The following is a 17,961-nucleotide window of genomic DNA, read 5'->3' on the forward strand; positions in this document are numbered from 1 at the left end:
TTGCTTCTGTCGGGTTGGTAGGATAGTACGGCGGACAGTCCGCCACTTGGACGCGGACAGTCCGCAGGGTATTTCAGTTAAAGTAAACTAGTTACATTTTTGGGCTGCACTCATTTATTTCATATGCATACGTGTAGCATCCGCTTCTGAGGGCGCCGTCTTTGAGGTGATCGCGGCACCACAAGAGCAGACGACGCAAGCCCAAGAGGAGAGGTGTGAGCACCCGGCCCAAGGCCCGTCTGACCCCAGTGTTGAGCAGCAGGCGCATGGCAAGCCCCAGTGCACATCCTAGTATTTTAAATTATGACACATATGTATATTTCTACTACTTGTGCATTAAGTTCAGAAATTGTTTGGAACCCTAGTTGCATGATCCATAGGATTCCCTGAGTTATACTAGCATGTATAGGACGATAGAAGTGCTAAGCTTAATGTTACCGGTAGAAGACGAGTGGTCTCCTGCACTCGCGAGATGTAGGATGTTAGGAGCCGAGTAATTTCCGGTTACTCGCGAGATACATTATTATCTTTATATAATTCAGTATGTGAGAATTGTTTTGAAATGAATATGGAAATGTGAGACCGGACGGGGATGATGGATAGGTATGGCAGCAGGACATGGTTCCTGGGTGTCTTAGCCCCGTCTGTGTCATTTAAGGACCGGTGGATGTGGCAGTGCTGATCGGGGATTGAACTATACTAACCGCATGCCGGGAGTAGGAGGTAGTCGAAACCGGTAAGCCGAGTACTGTCTTGTTTCGAAAGTATAGGAACCCGCACCCAACTCCTGGGGCGAGTCGAGTAGTCGCGGAGAATTGGGATGCATATGTTTACTTTTGGTGGTCTCACGTTGAGCTCGGCTGACCATATGTCGTTGGGCTGGTTCCTGTAGTTCGAGGCGGGGAGGGGAATGGTTGGTATGTATAGTCCGACGGGGCAATTACGTGCCATGTTGGTTAGGTCCACCTTATAAGGTTAAATCGGATCGATTCGCCGTGTCTCACGGTTATGAGGGCCTTGGTCTCTTTGTCACACCGTAGCAAAAATGTAGAATGTGAGTTAGGTATGTTTATATAAAATATTGAGCTCATCGAATTATTTTGCTTGCATCACCATGATTGCTATAGTAGGTCTTTGCAAATATTAGATGAGAGTTAATTTATATAGAATCTGAAGCTAAAATAATGAAAGTAAGGAATTACTTTAGTTGCTTTTTCTGCAAAATAACCACCAGCCAAGAGCCTTGCATGTCTAGATATGTGGGCTAAGTTATACCCACTGGTCGGGTAAGCCTTGCTGAGTATTAGTATACTCAGGGTTTGTTGCCAATATTATTTCAGGGCATACAGACGTAGACTTCTGTCCCTACTGCGCCAAGTTCATCCGCCGGGATGCAGAGGGATGGGTGGTCGTGGAGCCGGACGTTTAGTTAGGGACCTCCCTAGGGCTCACTTTTGGTAGCTGTAGGCCCCTTTCCTCTAGACGAACCAGGATTTCAGTATTGTAAAGTTTGTGAATTATGTATTTATTCAAACTCGGTTTGTAAAACTTAAGGTCAAGTTCTATGTATATTTGTTGTATATTCAAATATGTGTCGTGCTTGTACCATCTGCGCCCACTTTCGTGTGGGACTATCGGTGATGTTTCGATCGGGACGTGGGTTGAGAAAGGATCGCCAAATTAAGCCGTTAAGCTAATGAGCCCGATGTGTTCAAATGACGGCCATTACGCTTAATTTGAGTCTTAATTTGGCGGTTCCGTCACAAAAATCCTATCGAGGATCAAGCCAGCCTCTAACGTTAAGGTCTTAAGGAGCTTTCTTTCTTTGCTGCAGTGCACATTGGCTGGCTCAAATGCCAGTGCAGCATATCCAGCCAGCTTTATTCACCTCTGAACTTTTGTTCAGAAAACAATCTCAACACGCCTGCAGTATATTCCACCGTAGAGTAGATCAGATCAGATCAGGCCAGATGATGGTGACCTGCAAGAAATTCAGAGCATCTCATCGAGCATGGAGGGAAGGGAATAAGGGAACAAAGGAAACGGAGATCATGCGGAATTGCAGATGCAGGGCACCCAACGAAAGGAAAGGAGACGGGGAAAAGATGGTGAAAGCAAGGGCCGCCGGCACGGCAGGCAACCAACCAAACTGAAGCAGTGGGAGAAGGAGGAAAAAAAAGAATCCCCACCCACCAAAGCAACTTTCATCGAGCTCTTTCCTCCGATCCGATTAAACAACAGGATACCCAACACACCAAGCGGGTGCACTCCACCTCCATCCTGCACTGTACTTCTAGAACCTAGGGCCGTGTTGGGTTACATTTCACGTTTTTACTGTAGCATTTTTGACCAAAAATTTAGAGTAGCAAACGAAGTCTAATTACAAAACCACCTCCACAACCCCCCGTGTAAATCGCGAGACAAATCTAATGAGACCTTTGACCGCGCGATTAGAGGATGGTTACTGTAGCATCACTGTAGCAAATCATCAATTATTTACCGCCATTAGATTTGTCTCGAAAAGTTACACCCATCCTTGAAAAGGTTTTGCAAATAGACTTCATTTAGTACTCCATGCACACGAGATTCTCTTCTCGAAAAACGTGCGCAAAAAATTTGGTGAGTAACCAAACACGCGGGGCACGCAGCACGCTCCCCTCCACCCGGCAATCTAATCTAATCTGTTATTAACCACTGTCATGCCAAGAGCTACCGTTGGTAAAGTTAATTCTGGTCTGGTCTGGTCTGGTCTGGTCTGGTCCAACCACCATCCATCCATCCATCCATTGCATGACGATTATACTAAGAGAAAGCTTGGTTGGAGACACAGAGGAAACGGTCGCGGATCTCATCTGAATGTAACATGTTCACATAGCCCTCCCTGAACGTCGCAGCAGTTCTTCAGAAAAGTAACAGTGGCTGGCGGTCAAAAAGGGAGAACTTGTTTGTGCAGTATTCAATGTCTGGAGTTGGCAAGAACGAGGGGAGTGTTTGAATCGACCCGTCCAGCAATTGTCGAAGCCTCTGTGCCTTTCTCCCCATTTCGTTTTCGGTCGGGCTCCGCCGTTGAAGCACAATGATAAGCGACCCCTTCAACCAGCCTTGTAACCATCGGCTTACCTGGTGATGTCTGTATATATAACTCTCTCCTCCCTATGTGCTGCCCAGGTCTATGTTAACCCCACACGGGCACTAATCTCTCTCTCTCTCTCTGAGGCAAAGCATTGCCATTTCACCAGCAAGGGGGGCAGACGCGTAGAGCCAGTGCCGCAGATACAGAGAGAAATTAAAGAGAGGCGAGGAGGCCTGGACGCCATTGATGTCGTAGCAGAGAGGTCAAGCCAGTCTACTCTACAAGCCACAAGAAACCAAGAGAGGCCGAGGAAGAAGAGAGCATGGAGCCTGCAGGACGGAGAGGAGCGGCAGCCCTGCCGCTGGCGCTCCTCGTCGGCGCCGTGCTGCTCGCATTGCCCGCCGGCGGTGCGACCGCGTGGTCTCACGACGGCTCCGTCGGCCTAGGCGCCGCAGGTGCCGGCTTTGGCGCCACCGGCGGCGAGCGGCGGTACAGGGATCTCGCGCAGCGGAGGATGGAGAGCGTCAGATCATCCTTCGGGGCGAGGAGAGATTTGGCAACGGTACGTGCGCACGCGCTTAAAGTTGCAGCGACATGATTATCTTTCTTTCGTTGTTGCTTGGTGCGGTTCAGGTGTTCATCGCTCCTACCGTCCGATTTTTTTTTTCCGTTTCTTTAAAGAAGAGGGGTTGCTGTCTTGCTGCTACGGTGGTCCTACGTCCTTTCCCCTTGCGGTAGTAATGAGTTTTTTAATAGGCAGTTCGTAGTTCTCGTACACTTCCATCCCGTTTTATCTGATCGTCTTCTTCAAGAGGCAGTTGTTAGGCTCCAGTTGTACGGCCACTAGTAAATTAGAGAGAGAGAGAGAGAGAGAGAGAGAGAGAGAGAGAGAGAGAGAGAGAGAGATGTCGGATTGCTTTGCAGTTAAGCTTTTTACATTATTGTGTCTCTGCACTCCGCAAGAAAAAGAAAAAAAAGCAACGACCAACGATTTTTACCACCAATGGAGGAGCTTTGTAACCATCATCCCCCACCGTCTCGTCTTTCCTTCTGCCGGAGGAGGTCGCTGTCTGTCGATCCTCTCCCAAGTCCTCAGTCCTCACCAAGAAATCAAAAGCCTTCCCGGAGAAAATGCCCCTCGCAAACTACTGGTACTCCTCAAATGTCAGACTCATCAGCCAACTACTCGAGCGAGTACGCATAGAAAACTCTCAGCTGCACACGCAGCAGAGTACGATGAGTCTGAAAGATTGCAACTGCCATTTTGCGTCAGGTTCTTGACTGCAAACCCATGACGCCGTCAGAAACTCTGAATCTGCCGGCATTTGGCACCAAACTCGCACGGGCACGACACCGCCCGCCCAAATTCTTCTCGTGCGATTTCGTCAGAGAAATGTTTGGTATGCCTGCATTTACCCAGCAGCGACCCAGCGACGCCCAACTTTTTCCAGCTCTCTTTCCATCTCCGGCCGCTCTGCTAGCGCCGCGCCAACCACCAACTGCCCCACACCTGCGACGCGACGCGGCTCGGCACAAGCGCCCGACGAAACGCCAGATGCTCTCTCTGCAGCGTGCAGCCACTCGTGCGCCAGCCGGCGCCGCGTCGCACGATTGGCGCTCCGCCGCGCAGCGCACAGGCCACGCCTCCTTTTCTCGGTGCTGTCACGTTCTGACGCGTCGCCGGCGTGTGTTCGGGTGCAGGCGTCGGCGAGCGCCCAACGACACGCCGCCAGATGCTCTCTCTGCAGCTACTCGTGCGCCAGCCGGCGTCGCGCCGCACGATTGGCGCTCCGGCGCGGCGCACAGTCCACGCACGCCTCGTTTTCTTTCGCCCCCTTGTTGTTGTTGTTGATGTCACGGTGCTGACGTGTCGACGGCGTGTGTGTGTTGGGGTGCAGGCGTCGGCCAGCGCGCGGGTGTACCACGTGACGGACTACGGGGCGGACCCCACGGGCGCCACCGACTCGACGGCGGCGATCAACCGGGCCATCGCCGACGCGTTCCGCCCGGCGTCCAACTCCACCATGACCGGCGGCATCCCGGACCTCGGCGGCGCGGAGGTGCACCTCGACGGCGGCACGTACCTCGTCAGGGGCCCCCTCACGCTGCCGGCCTCCGGCGGCGGCAACTTCCGGATCCACAGCGGGTCGCTGCGTGCGTCCGACGACTTCCCGACGGACCGGTACCTGATCGAGCTGTCGGCGGCGGGCAAGGGCGGCAGCGGCCGGACCTACGACTACGAGTACGCCACGCTGCGCGACCTGATGCTGGACTGCAGCTACCGCGGCGGCGGCATCGCCGTCGTCAACTCGCTCCGCGTCGGCATCGACAACTGCTACGTCGCCCACTTCGGCACCGACGGCATCGCGGTGAGCGGCGGCCACGAGACGCTCATCCGGAGCAGCTTCCTCGGCCAGCACATGACGGCCGGGGGCGACCCAGGGGAGCGCGGGTTCACGGGCACGGGCATCCGCCTCGACGGCAACGACAACTCCATCGCCGACGTCGTCATCTTCTCCGCCTCCACGGGGATCCTGGTCACCCGGCCGGCCAACTCCATCTCCGGCGTGCACTGCTACAACAAGGCCGCCGGCTTCGGGGGCACGGGGATCCACCTCAAGGTCCCGGGCCTCACGCAGACGTGGATCACCAACAGCTACATGGACTACACCAGCATCGTGGCCGAGGACCCCGTGCTGCTCCACATCTCGGGCTCCTTCTTCCTCGGCGACGCCAACGTCGTGCTCAGGGCCGTTAACGGCGTCGCCAGGGGCGTCCAGGTCGTCGGCAACATCTTCAGCGGCCTGGACAAGGGCGTCGACATCGTCAGCCTGGACGGCAAGTTCGCCACGGTGGAGCAGGTGTACGTGCAGCAGAACTCGGCCACGGGGATGACGGTCAAGTCCACGGAGGCGCGCGGGTCGGCGGCGGGAAACGGGACCTCCTGGACGGTGGACTTCGCCGACGTCCTGCTGTTCCCGGACCGCATCGGCCACGTGCAGTACTCGTTGGTCGCCGGCGACGAGTTCCCGGGCCACACGCTCCGGAACGTGTCCGGCAACCAGGTCATCGTCGCCACGGACAAGGCCGTCTCGGCCACCGTCCACGTGCTGGTCGACCAGAACGCCAACTGAGGCTGAGCTAGTCAGCTAGTGTGTGCGTGCGTGCGTTCTACTGCCTGCTCGTGCGTCTGCTGTGAGCAAGGCGTGATTCGTTCGTTTCCTTCTTCTCCTCGCAATATTCAGTCATTCATATTACTATGCCGTCAGGGAGATGGCAAACCGTTTGATCGAGAAAATGCTCCAGAATGGATCATTTTTTGCATAGTACTCCCTCGATCAGATGACTTGAAATCTGAGCACGAACAATAAGAATGGAGACGGGACCTTTCGCTAGCGGTAGATCATAGGTCTGTAGGTGTCATGATCCATACCTGTCCAGTGTGTTTTCTGGTCACCTGTCGTTCTCAGATGTACCAGAAAATGGCCCTCGAATCATGGATGCTACGGAGCAATCATTTTCTCCAATCTGATTCAGAAAAGTGGCTGAGGAGTCGGGACCAACACTTACTCTGAAAGTAAGATGCTAATGAAAGTTTCCAAAGCACAACGAGTAGCTCACCTGCTTTCCTGCCTAATTTTCAATCCGTTAGCACTGGTCGGTTCTTGATGCTAAATTTTCAAGGAGCTTGCTTTTCTGCAGTTCAACTGCCAATATTTCGATCTTATTTGCCTGCATTTCCATTCCACGAGATATGGCCTCCGAGTTGTTTACCAGCTTTCTCCAAACGTGCTGAGTCTCTTGATCTTCTCATACTGAGAATCAGAAAATCACGCAGATGGACAACCGGAAATCATGCAATGATTGATCAGGTTCTCAAATCTGAAACATTAAAAAAAATCTGTATGGAATTCCGAAGTTGCCAACGCATAGAGTCTGAAAGATCTTCAGCTGAATTTTGTCAACTGCTAGTTAGTCAGTAATTACAGGGTTTTTTTTTTGTCTAACTTCTATCCTTTTTTTTCAACTCCACAAAAATCATCCACCAAAAAAAAGTCCACAAAAGTCTGAGCAGATCCATGGGCCAGTTCTCTGTCATCATGTGAATTGTGGCTTATGGAAATCTACAGCAGCAGCATGATTCCTGGTTACTAATCCAACACCATTATTCTGCTGAGACCACAGACCACTGTGACTATGCAAAACACTTGTCAAATTGCTCAGGATAAGAAAAAATAAAATATAATTTAGCACCGTACCGGAACAAAGGTCATGGTTCTTCAACCTGATCAATAGAAGTCAAGGCCAAACTGCACGACCAAGTTCAGATTATTTGACCGGTGAGCCACCTATCTAACAAGATTTATTCTATAAGAGATCTGAAAACTGGGACGACTCAGAGCAACTAACCATATCTTATAGCAGACTAGTAGAGTGCATGTGCTGCACGCACATGTTTTTAAAATACAATAATAAATAATAAGTTTATAGAATACAAAACATGTCATAACATATGTCGCAACCTGGCCTGGCGCGAGCGGCGGCCGGGGCCCCTCGCGACGTGTCCAGTGGTTCGGCCTCCTCCTGCTCTCCGGCCCCTCCATCGCCTTCGCCGTCAAGGCCACCGAAGGCAAGTTCCCTCCCGGCAAAGGCGGCGCGGTTTTGGCGGCCTTCACGCCCCCTGCGGCGAGTGCGCGGCAGCCAAGGTGCTCCACCATGCACAGGCGCTGGTTGGCCCGCACTGCGTGGCGCCGTCGCTAGCGTCCTCCTGCTCTGCCACCGCCCGAGCGGCGGCACATACATGTTTTAAAAATTTATTAAACAAAATTTACATTGATAAAAAGTTAATAGATAATAGTTTTATTTTGTAGCAAAGATGTACACATTGTAGCAAAGATGTACCTATTGTCCCAGAGCTTAGTGAACATCCCTTTGTGCTTGTCGTGCTCTTCTCTGGCCCCAATGTACTTGAAAACTCCATAAATTCCTTGCTTTCATAGACCAGTGTTTTCTTCCATTGTAATTTGCAGAAAGTATATATATATATATCCAATACTACTAATATGTAACATTTTCGAGTGAGTCTGAAAAGAAGCTAAAAACACAATGAAGTGGCATCTCCAATTCAAATTACAGGCATAACCTATTAGTGTCATCAAAAAAGTACCATACATAAGCTGGCAGGCTGCCAAACATAATAAAGGGGTCATACTGGAATACTGGGATCCAACGTTTCTCCCACCATTAATTGTAATTAAATAGTAACTTAGTAAGCATTCTGTAATCTAATATCTTGTCTTGGTAGTAGTTCCAAACCTTGTCTCAGTTGTACACGTTCTTGACCCTCTGGTAGTCCCCAAGGAAACACATAACTGGGTATAGCAAGACACTAATCTAGTCAACTCGGTATTTTTAAAGTGGCATATCCTTTGTAACCTGACATTCTTTAAGAGTCCCATGGCATCCTAATTCGAGGGAGATCAATCAGGAAGACAAATTGGGCATTCTCTTTTGCTAGAATCCTATACATTGCTTATATCACTTTTTCATCTATGCAGCACCGATACAGGATACGAAAATTACTATCGGCACAGATCAAGTAAAACTTGCCATTATCTAAGTGTTTACATTGCAGAAAATAAATGTTGTTTACTCAATAATTATGGCAATTTAATAAGTCTAAATAACCCATCACGCAATCTATTGAACCAACTTGTTCAACTATAGAGGCATGAACTCTCCATAGAGGATTCAATACTTGAAATACTTAAATCAGACAAGTTTTAGATGTTGTATGACTGACAAAAAATATATCAAAAAGACTTTCTCAATAGGCTACTAAAAGAATCCAAGATACAGAAATTTCCAATAATCTAAGGCCTCAAGTCCGATAGTCTCCGGTTTCCACCAGACCACATTTCAGTAAAAAGTACCAAACAATGCTTTTTCTGTCTAGCCTTTGAAGGAAACAAAATTAAACTGGTTAAATTTATTGATTGGCTTAGGAATGTGCATTGGACAGTAATAACAAATTAATTGTAACCATCATTTGAACTGTTTAGGTGCTACAATACAATACACCACACTATTTTTTATTGGAGCACCATTGTTTCAGAAAAAAAATATAGAAATCACATTATATCTTGTGCTGTTACATTCGATGAAGGCATTAAAGCCGGTAAAGGTTACAACAAACTATATTCTGCAACCCTACATCACTGGAAAATGATTAACAAATAAGTTTATAAAAGAATGCTTCAGCAATCTTTCATGTACTGCTTGAGCAATCTTTCAATATAGTTCATATAATTTATAAAAAGAATGTTACTCAAATCTTATGGCAACAGGAATAGATTCCTTGATAAGCAGGATGAAAATAGAGAAAAAATAGTGATGAACTCAAGAAAGTGAAGCCTCTTTCCTCCAGAAAAGCTAGTGAAATGCTTTAAGTACAATGTAAGGGTTATAGCTTATACTTACTGAATAGCAGCAGCTTTTCAGATGAGCTAGAGATTCAGTTGCTCAGATTTCAGACATGCTTGTATTATCCCAATTAAATATATCCATAATAAAATATTTTGAAATTCAGTTTTTGGAGGAAAAATACCAAATTGATGGTTCAGATTGTACACCCTGCAAGGAACAAGAAAGGATGTAAGTAAATAAGAGCGGGGATTTATTGCTGCAAAAAATGGTCCAATACTAATCCTAGATAGAATAGAACTTAAAGGAAGCCCAAAATAAATTATTAGAAATTAGGATGCGATGGGGATTTATTGCTGCAAAAAATGGTCCAATACTAATCCTAGATAGAATAGAACTTAAAGGAAGCCCAAAATAAATGATTAGAAATTAGGATGCGATTAATAGCTCTCAATATTACTCGAAATATTCTTAAGAAAATGATAATGCATCTACATGGAAAACAATTAGAAACTCACCAATATAGAATGCAAATAGATTTGCCCGATTCTTTTCAGCTAGTTCTTTTCATAAGCGCTACTCGATTATAGCTGAACCAATATAGAATGCAAATAATTTTGTGTAATCTTTTCTTTTCTCTTGTACTATTCTTTTTTAGCTGACTTCAACCATTTTTCTATAGTAAAGACTACTCACTCATGCTTCTACTCACCTGACACCATCGTTAGTGAAGGTGCACGTAATGAAATGTTCCATTAGTATAATTTTTACTACCAATAACATCCACTGCAGTCTGCATGGTCCTGCAAGAATACTTCAGAGTTAAAGAGAGTGAGGCTCACTTTATAAATTACATACCAATGAAATGTACACCCATAGTACACTATGCCTGAGTAACTCCTTGACTATCATCAAGCATGGAGATAACTGCAGGTCAATGAATCAATCTGACCACTACCATATTAGGCCGGCCTTTAGCAAGTATCACTGGGTACACTGGTGATACTAACAATTCATCAACCAGGAAGTGGAGGAGCACGCTGCAGGATGGATTTGGCGTAAAAAAACACTGATGGGGAGGCCGTCGCGGATGCCGAAGCCTCGCTGGAGGAGGCCGCGCGGCGATAGATAGATATAGATGAATGACAAACCACAGATTAACCTATGTCCCAAATCGATAACACATATATTTCAGCAAGTGACAACATAGTGCAAAGCTAGAGCAAAACAGATTTAAGTTTGAATATAAAGGCAGTAACAATAATACAATTGCAGATGATGGTTCTTACCGGTTAAAACTTCAGTTTTGATTAGTTGGGTTCACTTCTTGACATCGGAGCCAATGTCCCATTAGGTTGACACGCAATCTAGCTTAACATATTATCTTGTCCCACCATCATGGGCTGCTCTTCATAGAAACCATTGACATTCCCAGAATGCTAAATCAATAGCTTTATAGGTGTACTAATAGAAACAAACACAAAGTTAATCAGGTTCTCGATATTTTTTTTGTGCAATAACCAACCCAGAGACAAAAAAAAGCATATGATACTTCTCCCACCAGGTTCTCTTTATTTTAGTGCGCTACATGGTAAAATTGAATTTGATCATTTTATCTCAACACCAATCAGTTGAAGAAAACTCACCATTTTTTCTACCACTCGCATCAATGTTGGAGGACAAATCTCTTCTCTAATAAAGATTTGTAACAACAGCACATGTCTGCGTTCCTATTCACTGCAGCAAGGAAGAGAAATAGATTTGTGTATTTGTCCATCTTCAGGGGCATTCCATTGAACAGCTTACCTACACATGACATTGTGAGACCGCTTCTTCTGCTCCACCGATGGAAGACACCTCCAGAAGACCAGAACTTGCTGCCCCTGCCCCCGTGGTGATGTCCTCATGCTCTCGCTCGTGGATGCGACGGCCGGACGCCGCGGTGTCGTTGACAAGGAGCCCGGAGAGGGACTTACGCACGTAGCAAAGCTGGTCCCCGTGGGTCTCCATGGGCCCCGCAGCAAGGAAGCCACAATGTTGGAGAGGGGCTCCTAGCGGAGCACCTGGACGACGCCGTCGCGTGCCGCGTTGCAAACGTCGAGCGTCTTGAAGGCAAGCTCGTGGGGCGAAGGAGAAAAGGGCGACGTGGATGGGGAGGTGAGGCTGGAAGCAGATGGAAGCGTCGGCGCATCGCTGCAGTCCCTCTGTGCCCGCCGCGACATAGCCGCCTCCTCCTGGTTCCAAGGACCGCCGCCGCCACCAAAAGCGAAGCAGATGGATGGGCCGCCACCAAAAGCGAAGCAGATGGATGGGCTGATGTGGATGGACGAGGGAGGCAGCAAGGCGGTGCGCTGCCGCCGCAACTATGTCTTCCTGGATTGCCACCAATGTGGAGGCGGTGAGATGGATGGGGTCTGCGGAGGGGATCCAGGATTAGGAGCAGGCGTGCGGCGGGGAAGGAGAAGGGGGCGTGATTGACGTGAGCGGGTGCGCGGGCGGGTATGCGGTGTCTTCGGTGAAAAAAAAACAACGCCAAGGGGAGCGCGGCCAGCAACTTGAACAGGCGGGTGCGACGAAATCCGTCTGCCAGGCTCTGCTGTCAAACTTTTAGTCTTACAGGTGGGCCTGATAGTGGCGGATGTGAGGTGGATATGAGGGCTAATTTTGATGAAAAACGTTTTAATTTTCATGAATTCTTATAGTATAAATAGATGCAACGCCTCTCTACTAAGATATGCCTGCCATGAAGGACATCAGGACGAGTTTGCCATGGTTGTTGAGCCTCTGACCTCTCAGGACTAAAGAACCTGATTGGAAATTGAGACCTCATTTGACTTCCATGGATCGCACTGAGCGTAGCACCCACTCAATGACCTGAGGTCAAGCGTTCTGGAGAAAAATGATCTCAGTGCAAGAATCAATCTTTCTGTTAAAGAATGCCCCCTATAGGTGCTCCCAACAGAAGCAATTTCAGTGGATGCATGTACTATATTTTCAGGCGCACTAACCAATAACACTACAATGCTTGAACCTCAATTCAAACGACGTCATGTCTCAGTTTACCGGTTTCCGTATGCTTGTCACACGCCAATGTCTTACGATATGTCTTCTCTTTTTTCCTTTAGAAATCGACCAAATTGGGCAGGTTTACCGGTTTCCGTTGCCTCTGAATCTCTGATGAACAAACCGGGGAATGGCGGGACGTTGAAGCAGGAAGGCCCAGTCACGAATACACGGACAATGGAGCCATGGAGGGCAGGGCTGGCTAAGCATTCGTCTTCTTTCACTTAGCAGATTACCTTTAACTCGTCTCAATAAATCCATCTCGAGTCAATGGAGATGCAATTCTTCCCCTAATTCTTTTGTCATTCATTGTGTACTCTGCTAACCAATTTGCTAGTATAGTGGAAGTTAGTACACTGTAAACCAACCAAGACGAACCGAAATTTAGTACAGCTGCAATCAGGAATTTGCTAGGATCAGGGATCGTTTACTTTCAAGCAATCAGGGAAGTTAGTACAGCTGCAGCAAGATTAAAATACCGAGCTGCCACGGCCACACGTCGAGCTTCATCTGCCTCCTTGGCGAGTAGGATGTACACACCCGTTGGCGGCTCGTCGTGGTCATGCGCGGTACGGCGTTCGTCGGCCACGCAAACGTCCATTGCCGGAGAACCGCACGTGTAGTGTGCCGCCGTCGACCATCTTCGATCGCCGACGAGCTGCAGCGGCGGCGCGCAGGACAGAGGGCAAGAAATTCTCACGGCCTGCGGCTGATGCCTTCTTGGGCGGTGCCTCGGCTGCCCTCGCCGGTGCTCATCTCAACACGGGGAATCGTAGGGGAGCAGGAGCAGGTGGACGCCGGAAAGCCGAGCTTCGACATTGGAGGGTGCGCCGCGAGCCACGTGGCTAGGAACTGGGGGGGCGCCGTCTTGGTGCCGCTGCGGCGCTGCCCAACCCGGCCGTGGTCTGCATTAGACTCGTGCGCGTCGGCAAGGATACAAGCCACGCCCGCGTCGCGGCACCGAGCGTCACCGCAGCCCAGCATGGTGGGTGCCAGCCAGCCGGAGCGGCAAGCGGCAGGGACCTCAATCCTCATCGTCGTAGTCGTTGCCTGGCGGTGGATACAAACCGCACAAGTCGAAACCAACGGACAATAGAGGCTCAGTATTGACGGTAGACGAAACATCGACCACCCCGGAACGGCTGAACCTGAGCGGCCGCCGTGCCGCCCCCATCGACTCGCGGCGGACGGGCGGCCTCACCTTGTCACGCAATGCTGTGTAACAACTCGGGTGTTAATCATCTATAATTAAATTAATTATGATCATTAGTTCTATACTCATGCGACAAATCACCAACCAAGAATTGCTCCTGTCAGTTTGGGCCAGACCGGTCTGACCGGTCGGAACAACCGGTCTGACCGGTTTGATCTGTTTCAACCGTTTTGGACCCCACAATATTTAAACCGCTCTCTCTCCCTCTCTCCCCCTCACCAGCTCACTCGTCCTCACCCAGCTCTCTCACTCTCTCCCCGAGCTCTCCCCTTTCCAAACCCTAAACTCTCCAATCCTCCCTCTCCAATTGATTCCAAGACCTAGGAAGGACCCAATCGGCGTGGGGGAGCTTGTCCTCCACGATTCCCTACCCAGGGCGCAATAGATTCAAGTTCTTCGGGGGGGAGGTGGGGAGGAGGGCTCTTTTAAGGTATTCTAGCTTGGGATGGCTCGATCTCTCCTTCTAGGCGATTTCAAGTGATTTCCTCTGGTCAAACACCTCTAGTGGCATACCTGAACTAGTTCCTAGGAGGGTTTTAAAATTGGTGGGCGAGTTTAGCCGCGGCCAGGATTCCAGCTCTGGTTTGGGTAGGACCGGTCTGACCGGTCGGATGGACCGGTCTGATAGGTGCGGTAGCAGCTGAGAAGGTTCAATGGGGGGTTGTGGTGCAAATAGTTAGGAATTAATTTGGTTATTCGTTACCTGTAAATTTTATAAATCATGCATGCATTTCTCATGTCATATGCATATGTACTCGTGTAGCAGCCGCGACAGAGGATGTGATGTACGAGGTGGTTGCGGAGCCACCGGAGCCGCTAGAGCAGGCCCAGCAGGAGGAGAGGCGTGAGACCCCGGCCCAAGGCCAAGTTCACCCAGTACTGAGCAGTAGCCAGAAGGCAAGCCCCGGTGCATGACCTACTACTTTAAATTATGAAACATTATATATATATATATAATACTTGTGCATTATGTTTCAAGAATTATTTGAAACCCTAGTTGCATGATCCCTAGGTTTCCCGGGCCTTATACTAGTATGTGTAGGTCGTAGCCCTGCTATGCTTAATAGGACTCGATAGAACTCGCGAGTAATTTTCAATTACTCGCGAGATCTAGGTTGTATTATGTTCCTAGAGATAAGTTATTGAATCTCAGAATGAAAGAAAATTAAATGTGAGACCGGACGGGGAAGGTGTAGCTCCGTCTGTGTCGGTTAAGGACCGTCTGTTGTCTGGCCCTACTGATCGAGTTTGATATTGTACTAACCGCATGCTGGAAGTAGGAGGTAGTCAAAACTGGTAAGCCTAGTGCTGCTTTGCTTCGAAAGTACAGGAACTCGCACCCAACTCCTAGGGTAGTCGAGTGGCTGCGGAGAAAGAGGTTGCATATGTTTACTTTTGGTGGTCTCACGTAGGGATCGGCGGATTATATGTTGTTGGGCTGGTTCCTGTAGTTCGAGGCGGGGAGGGGAAGAGTTGGTGCGTGTGGTCCGACGGTGCTTATACGTGTCGTTGGTTAGGTCTACCTTGCAAGGTTAAATCGGATCGATTCGCCATCAGTCGCTCTCGGATCTGAGCACCTTGATCGCAGCACCGCATCGTACTAATATGATATGGAACATGGATTATATATTTATGATGATGATTACCTTGAATTATGTTATATTTGCTCTATCATGTGTGGTCTAGATATCATGCAAATACTAGTTTATAGTTAATTTATATAGAATCTTGAGCTAAAATATGGAGAATAAGGATCTATTTGTAGATGCCTTTTTCCGCAAAACAAACTACCAGCCAGAAAGCTTTGCATGGCTAGATATGAGGGCTAAGTATACCCAATAGTCGGGTCAGTCTTACTGAGTATTAGTTGATCAAGGCTTTTGTTGAAACAATTATTTCAGGGCACCTAGACGTTGACTTCTATCCCTGCTGTGTCAAGTTCATCCGCCGGGATACAGAGGGGTGGAAGGTGGTGGAGCGAGACCCTTAGGTCGGGGAGTTAGTGGGTTGCACACTTGAGGGCAGAGTGTGCGGTCCCTCAGTTTTGTTTAGACCGGTCTGACCGGTCAGTGGACCGGTCTGACCGGTGGTTAGGTTAGGCCAAAAGGCACCGGTCTGACCGGTTAGGTGAACCGGTCTGATCGGTTGTGTAAAAACAGAACTAGATGTAGGAGAGTTGTTGTAGACTCTTCTCGTTTTCAACTTGGGTCATGCTGTTGCAAAGTTTGTAAATTAATAAATTTATGTACTTTAGGCTTGTATTTGAACTCGGTTTGTAAAACTTAATATTTTCTATCGTGTGTTACTCTCGTATTTTCAAGTAATTGTTTTGCTTGTACCATCTGTGTTCGCCTTCGCGTGGGACTACCGGTGTTGTTTCGATCGAGTTGTGGGTTGAGAAAGGACCGTCAAATTAAACTATCAAGCTAATGCGTCTGATGTGTTTAAATGACGACAATTACGCTTAATTTAGAGATTTAATCTGGCGATTCCGTCACATGCTGGACACCTGGGATGATCGGGCTCTGCTTCCACAGACCACAGGGAAGGGGCCGGGCGCGTCTGCTGCTGCTGCGACGTGCCGCCCGCCGGCTGCGAGACCATGCCCGCTTAGAAGCTCGGCCGGGACGTGTTCTTCGGTGCTCCGGGGAGCGCCCTTGTAATGTCCCGCCTCCTTTAGGCCGGGCCCGCTTACATCTGGCAGCTTTCTAGAACATAGATTGTCCTCACAAATCAACACGTGTCTTTTCTGCACACTTTGTCTTCACTCGTGCACACCCGGAAATAACTTCCCGGTCGGTCACCCATCCCCAAATTGCTCCGGGCCAAACACGCTTAACCTCAGAGTTCTTTGGAGACCGACTTCCGGAAAAGAAAACCTCAGAGTTCTTTGGAGACCGGCTTCCGGAAAAGAAGTTGCAATTTGTTGGTATGAGTATCATATTAATCATATTAAGCCCTGGATTGGGGTGTCACATACTCACCCCCTTAAGAGACCGACGTCCTCGTCAGTCAATTCCAAGCCAGAAACATCCTCTCTTGGCCACGTCCCGTACGTCCAGTGTCAGCAGCCCATGTGCCACGTCCATGCGTCCAGTGCCAACGGTCCTTATGCCACGTCCGTGTGTCTAGTGCCAACCGCGCATCCCAGATGCCCACGCACTGACCCGCCACGCGCCCGTGCACATGCTGGTGGCATTTGCACCCCCACGCGCCCGTACTCATGCCTCCGCACTTACGCCCGTACGTGCCCGTGAAACCGCGAGAGAGAGTCGGCTCTGATACCATTCTGTAACGTCCCGCCTCCTTGAGGCCGGGCCCGCTTACATCTGGCAGTTTTCTAAAACATAGACTGCCCTCACAGACCAACACGTGTCTTTTCTGCACACTTTGTCCTCACTCGTGTGCACCCGGAAATAATTTCCCGGTCGATCACCCATCCCCAAATTGCTCCGGACCAAGCACGCTTAACCTTAGAGTTCTTTGAAGACCAGCTTCCGAAAAAAAAGTTGCAACTTGTTGGTAGGAATATCATATTAATCCTATTAAGCATTTAAGCTATAAGCTGGGGTGTCACAGCCCTCGAATATCTGGGCGCCACGCTCTTGTACACATTCTGCGTGATCGAGGGAGGGAGGGATGCCCATGGATTCCGACGGGGACACGCGCCCTCGCGTGGTGATTGGTGAAGATGACCTGCTTGCTTCTCATGTACTCCCTCCGTCTCAAAAATAATGTAAATCTCATTTTTCGAGGAGTCAAATTATTTTAATTTTGACCAAATGTATTCAAAAATTTACTAACATTTGTGTCTCCGTATAAATATAATATAGAAATATATTACATGATTAATCTAAAAATACTTATATTGTAACACAAATATTAATATTATTTTGTATAAATCTGGTCAAACTTAAAATTGTTTGACTTCTCGAAAAGCGAGATTTACATCTTTTTAGTACGGAGGGAGTACGGCAAGGATATTGGCCTGTGCAGTACCACCAACCACCGCTCATACGCATCCTTATCATACGAGGTCGCTCGTGAACGTATGGACCGGACACAGAACCCTGTGGCGTTCTGGATGCAAGTTTCGTTGTGTGCCCAGCAGATCAAACAGCAGATTATGGAATGTCACAGAAGCATGACCTGGCCTGTTTTCTGGTCATCGATCTGGCATTCTCAAATG

The 17,961-nt window shown here is 48.7% G+C and overlaps 1 protein-coding gene and 1 long non-coding RNA gene across 6 annotated transcripts; one reads left to right on the forward strand and one right to left on the reverse strand.

Moving 5' to 3' along the window:
• The first annotated feature begins 2,883 nt into the window (after positions 1–2,883).
• On the forward strand, positions 2,884–6,402 carry LOC120641753 (polygalacturonase QRT3-like). Of its 2 annotated transcripts, none has more exons than XM_039917981.1 (2): positions 2,884–3,635; positions 4,775–6,402. In XM_039917981.1, the coding sequence occupies exon 2, from the start codon at positions 4,807–4,809 to the stop codon at positions 6,205–6,207; it is 1,401 nt and encodes a 466-aa protein (XP_039773915.1). In that variant the 5' UTR covers positions 2,884–3,635; positions 4,775–4,806; the 3' UTR covers positions 6,208–6,402. The 2 variants fall into 2 exon arrangements, with proteins under 2 accessions (XP_039773915.1, XP_039773914.1); XM_039917980.1 differs by having other exon boundaries at positions 2,899–3,635; positions 4,972–6,402.
• Positions 6,403–7,469: 1,067 nt separating this feature from the next.
• On the reverse strand, positions 7,470–12,016 carry LOC120641755. 4 transcript variants are annotated; one of them, XR_005662381.1, is made up of 6 exons: positions 11,307–12,016; positions 11,143–11,233; positions 10,786–10,960; positions 10,209–10,299; positions 7,976–9,706; positions 7,470–7,846 (listed from the first exon to the last, which is right to left on the reverse strand). It is a non-coding gene; the product is annotated as an uncharacterized LOC120641755 (long non-coding RNA). The 4 variants fall into 4 exon arrangements; XR_005662380.1 differs by having other exon boundaries at positions 7,470–7,841; positions 11,303–12,016; XR_005662378.1 differs by having other exon boundaries at positions 11,303–12,016.
• Positions 12,017–17,961: the final 5,945 nt, after the last annotated feature.

Source organism: Panicum virgatum, chromosome 7K (assembly GCF_016808335.1).
Source record: "Panicum virgatum strain AP13 chromosome 7K, P.virgatum_v5, whole genome shotgun sequence".
NCBI classification, from domain to species: Eukaryota; Viridiplantae; Streptophyta; class Magnoliopsida; order Poales; family Poaceae; genus Panicum; species Panicum virgatum.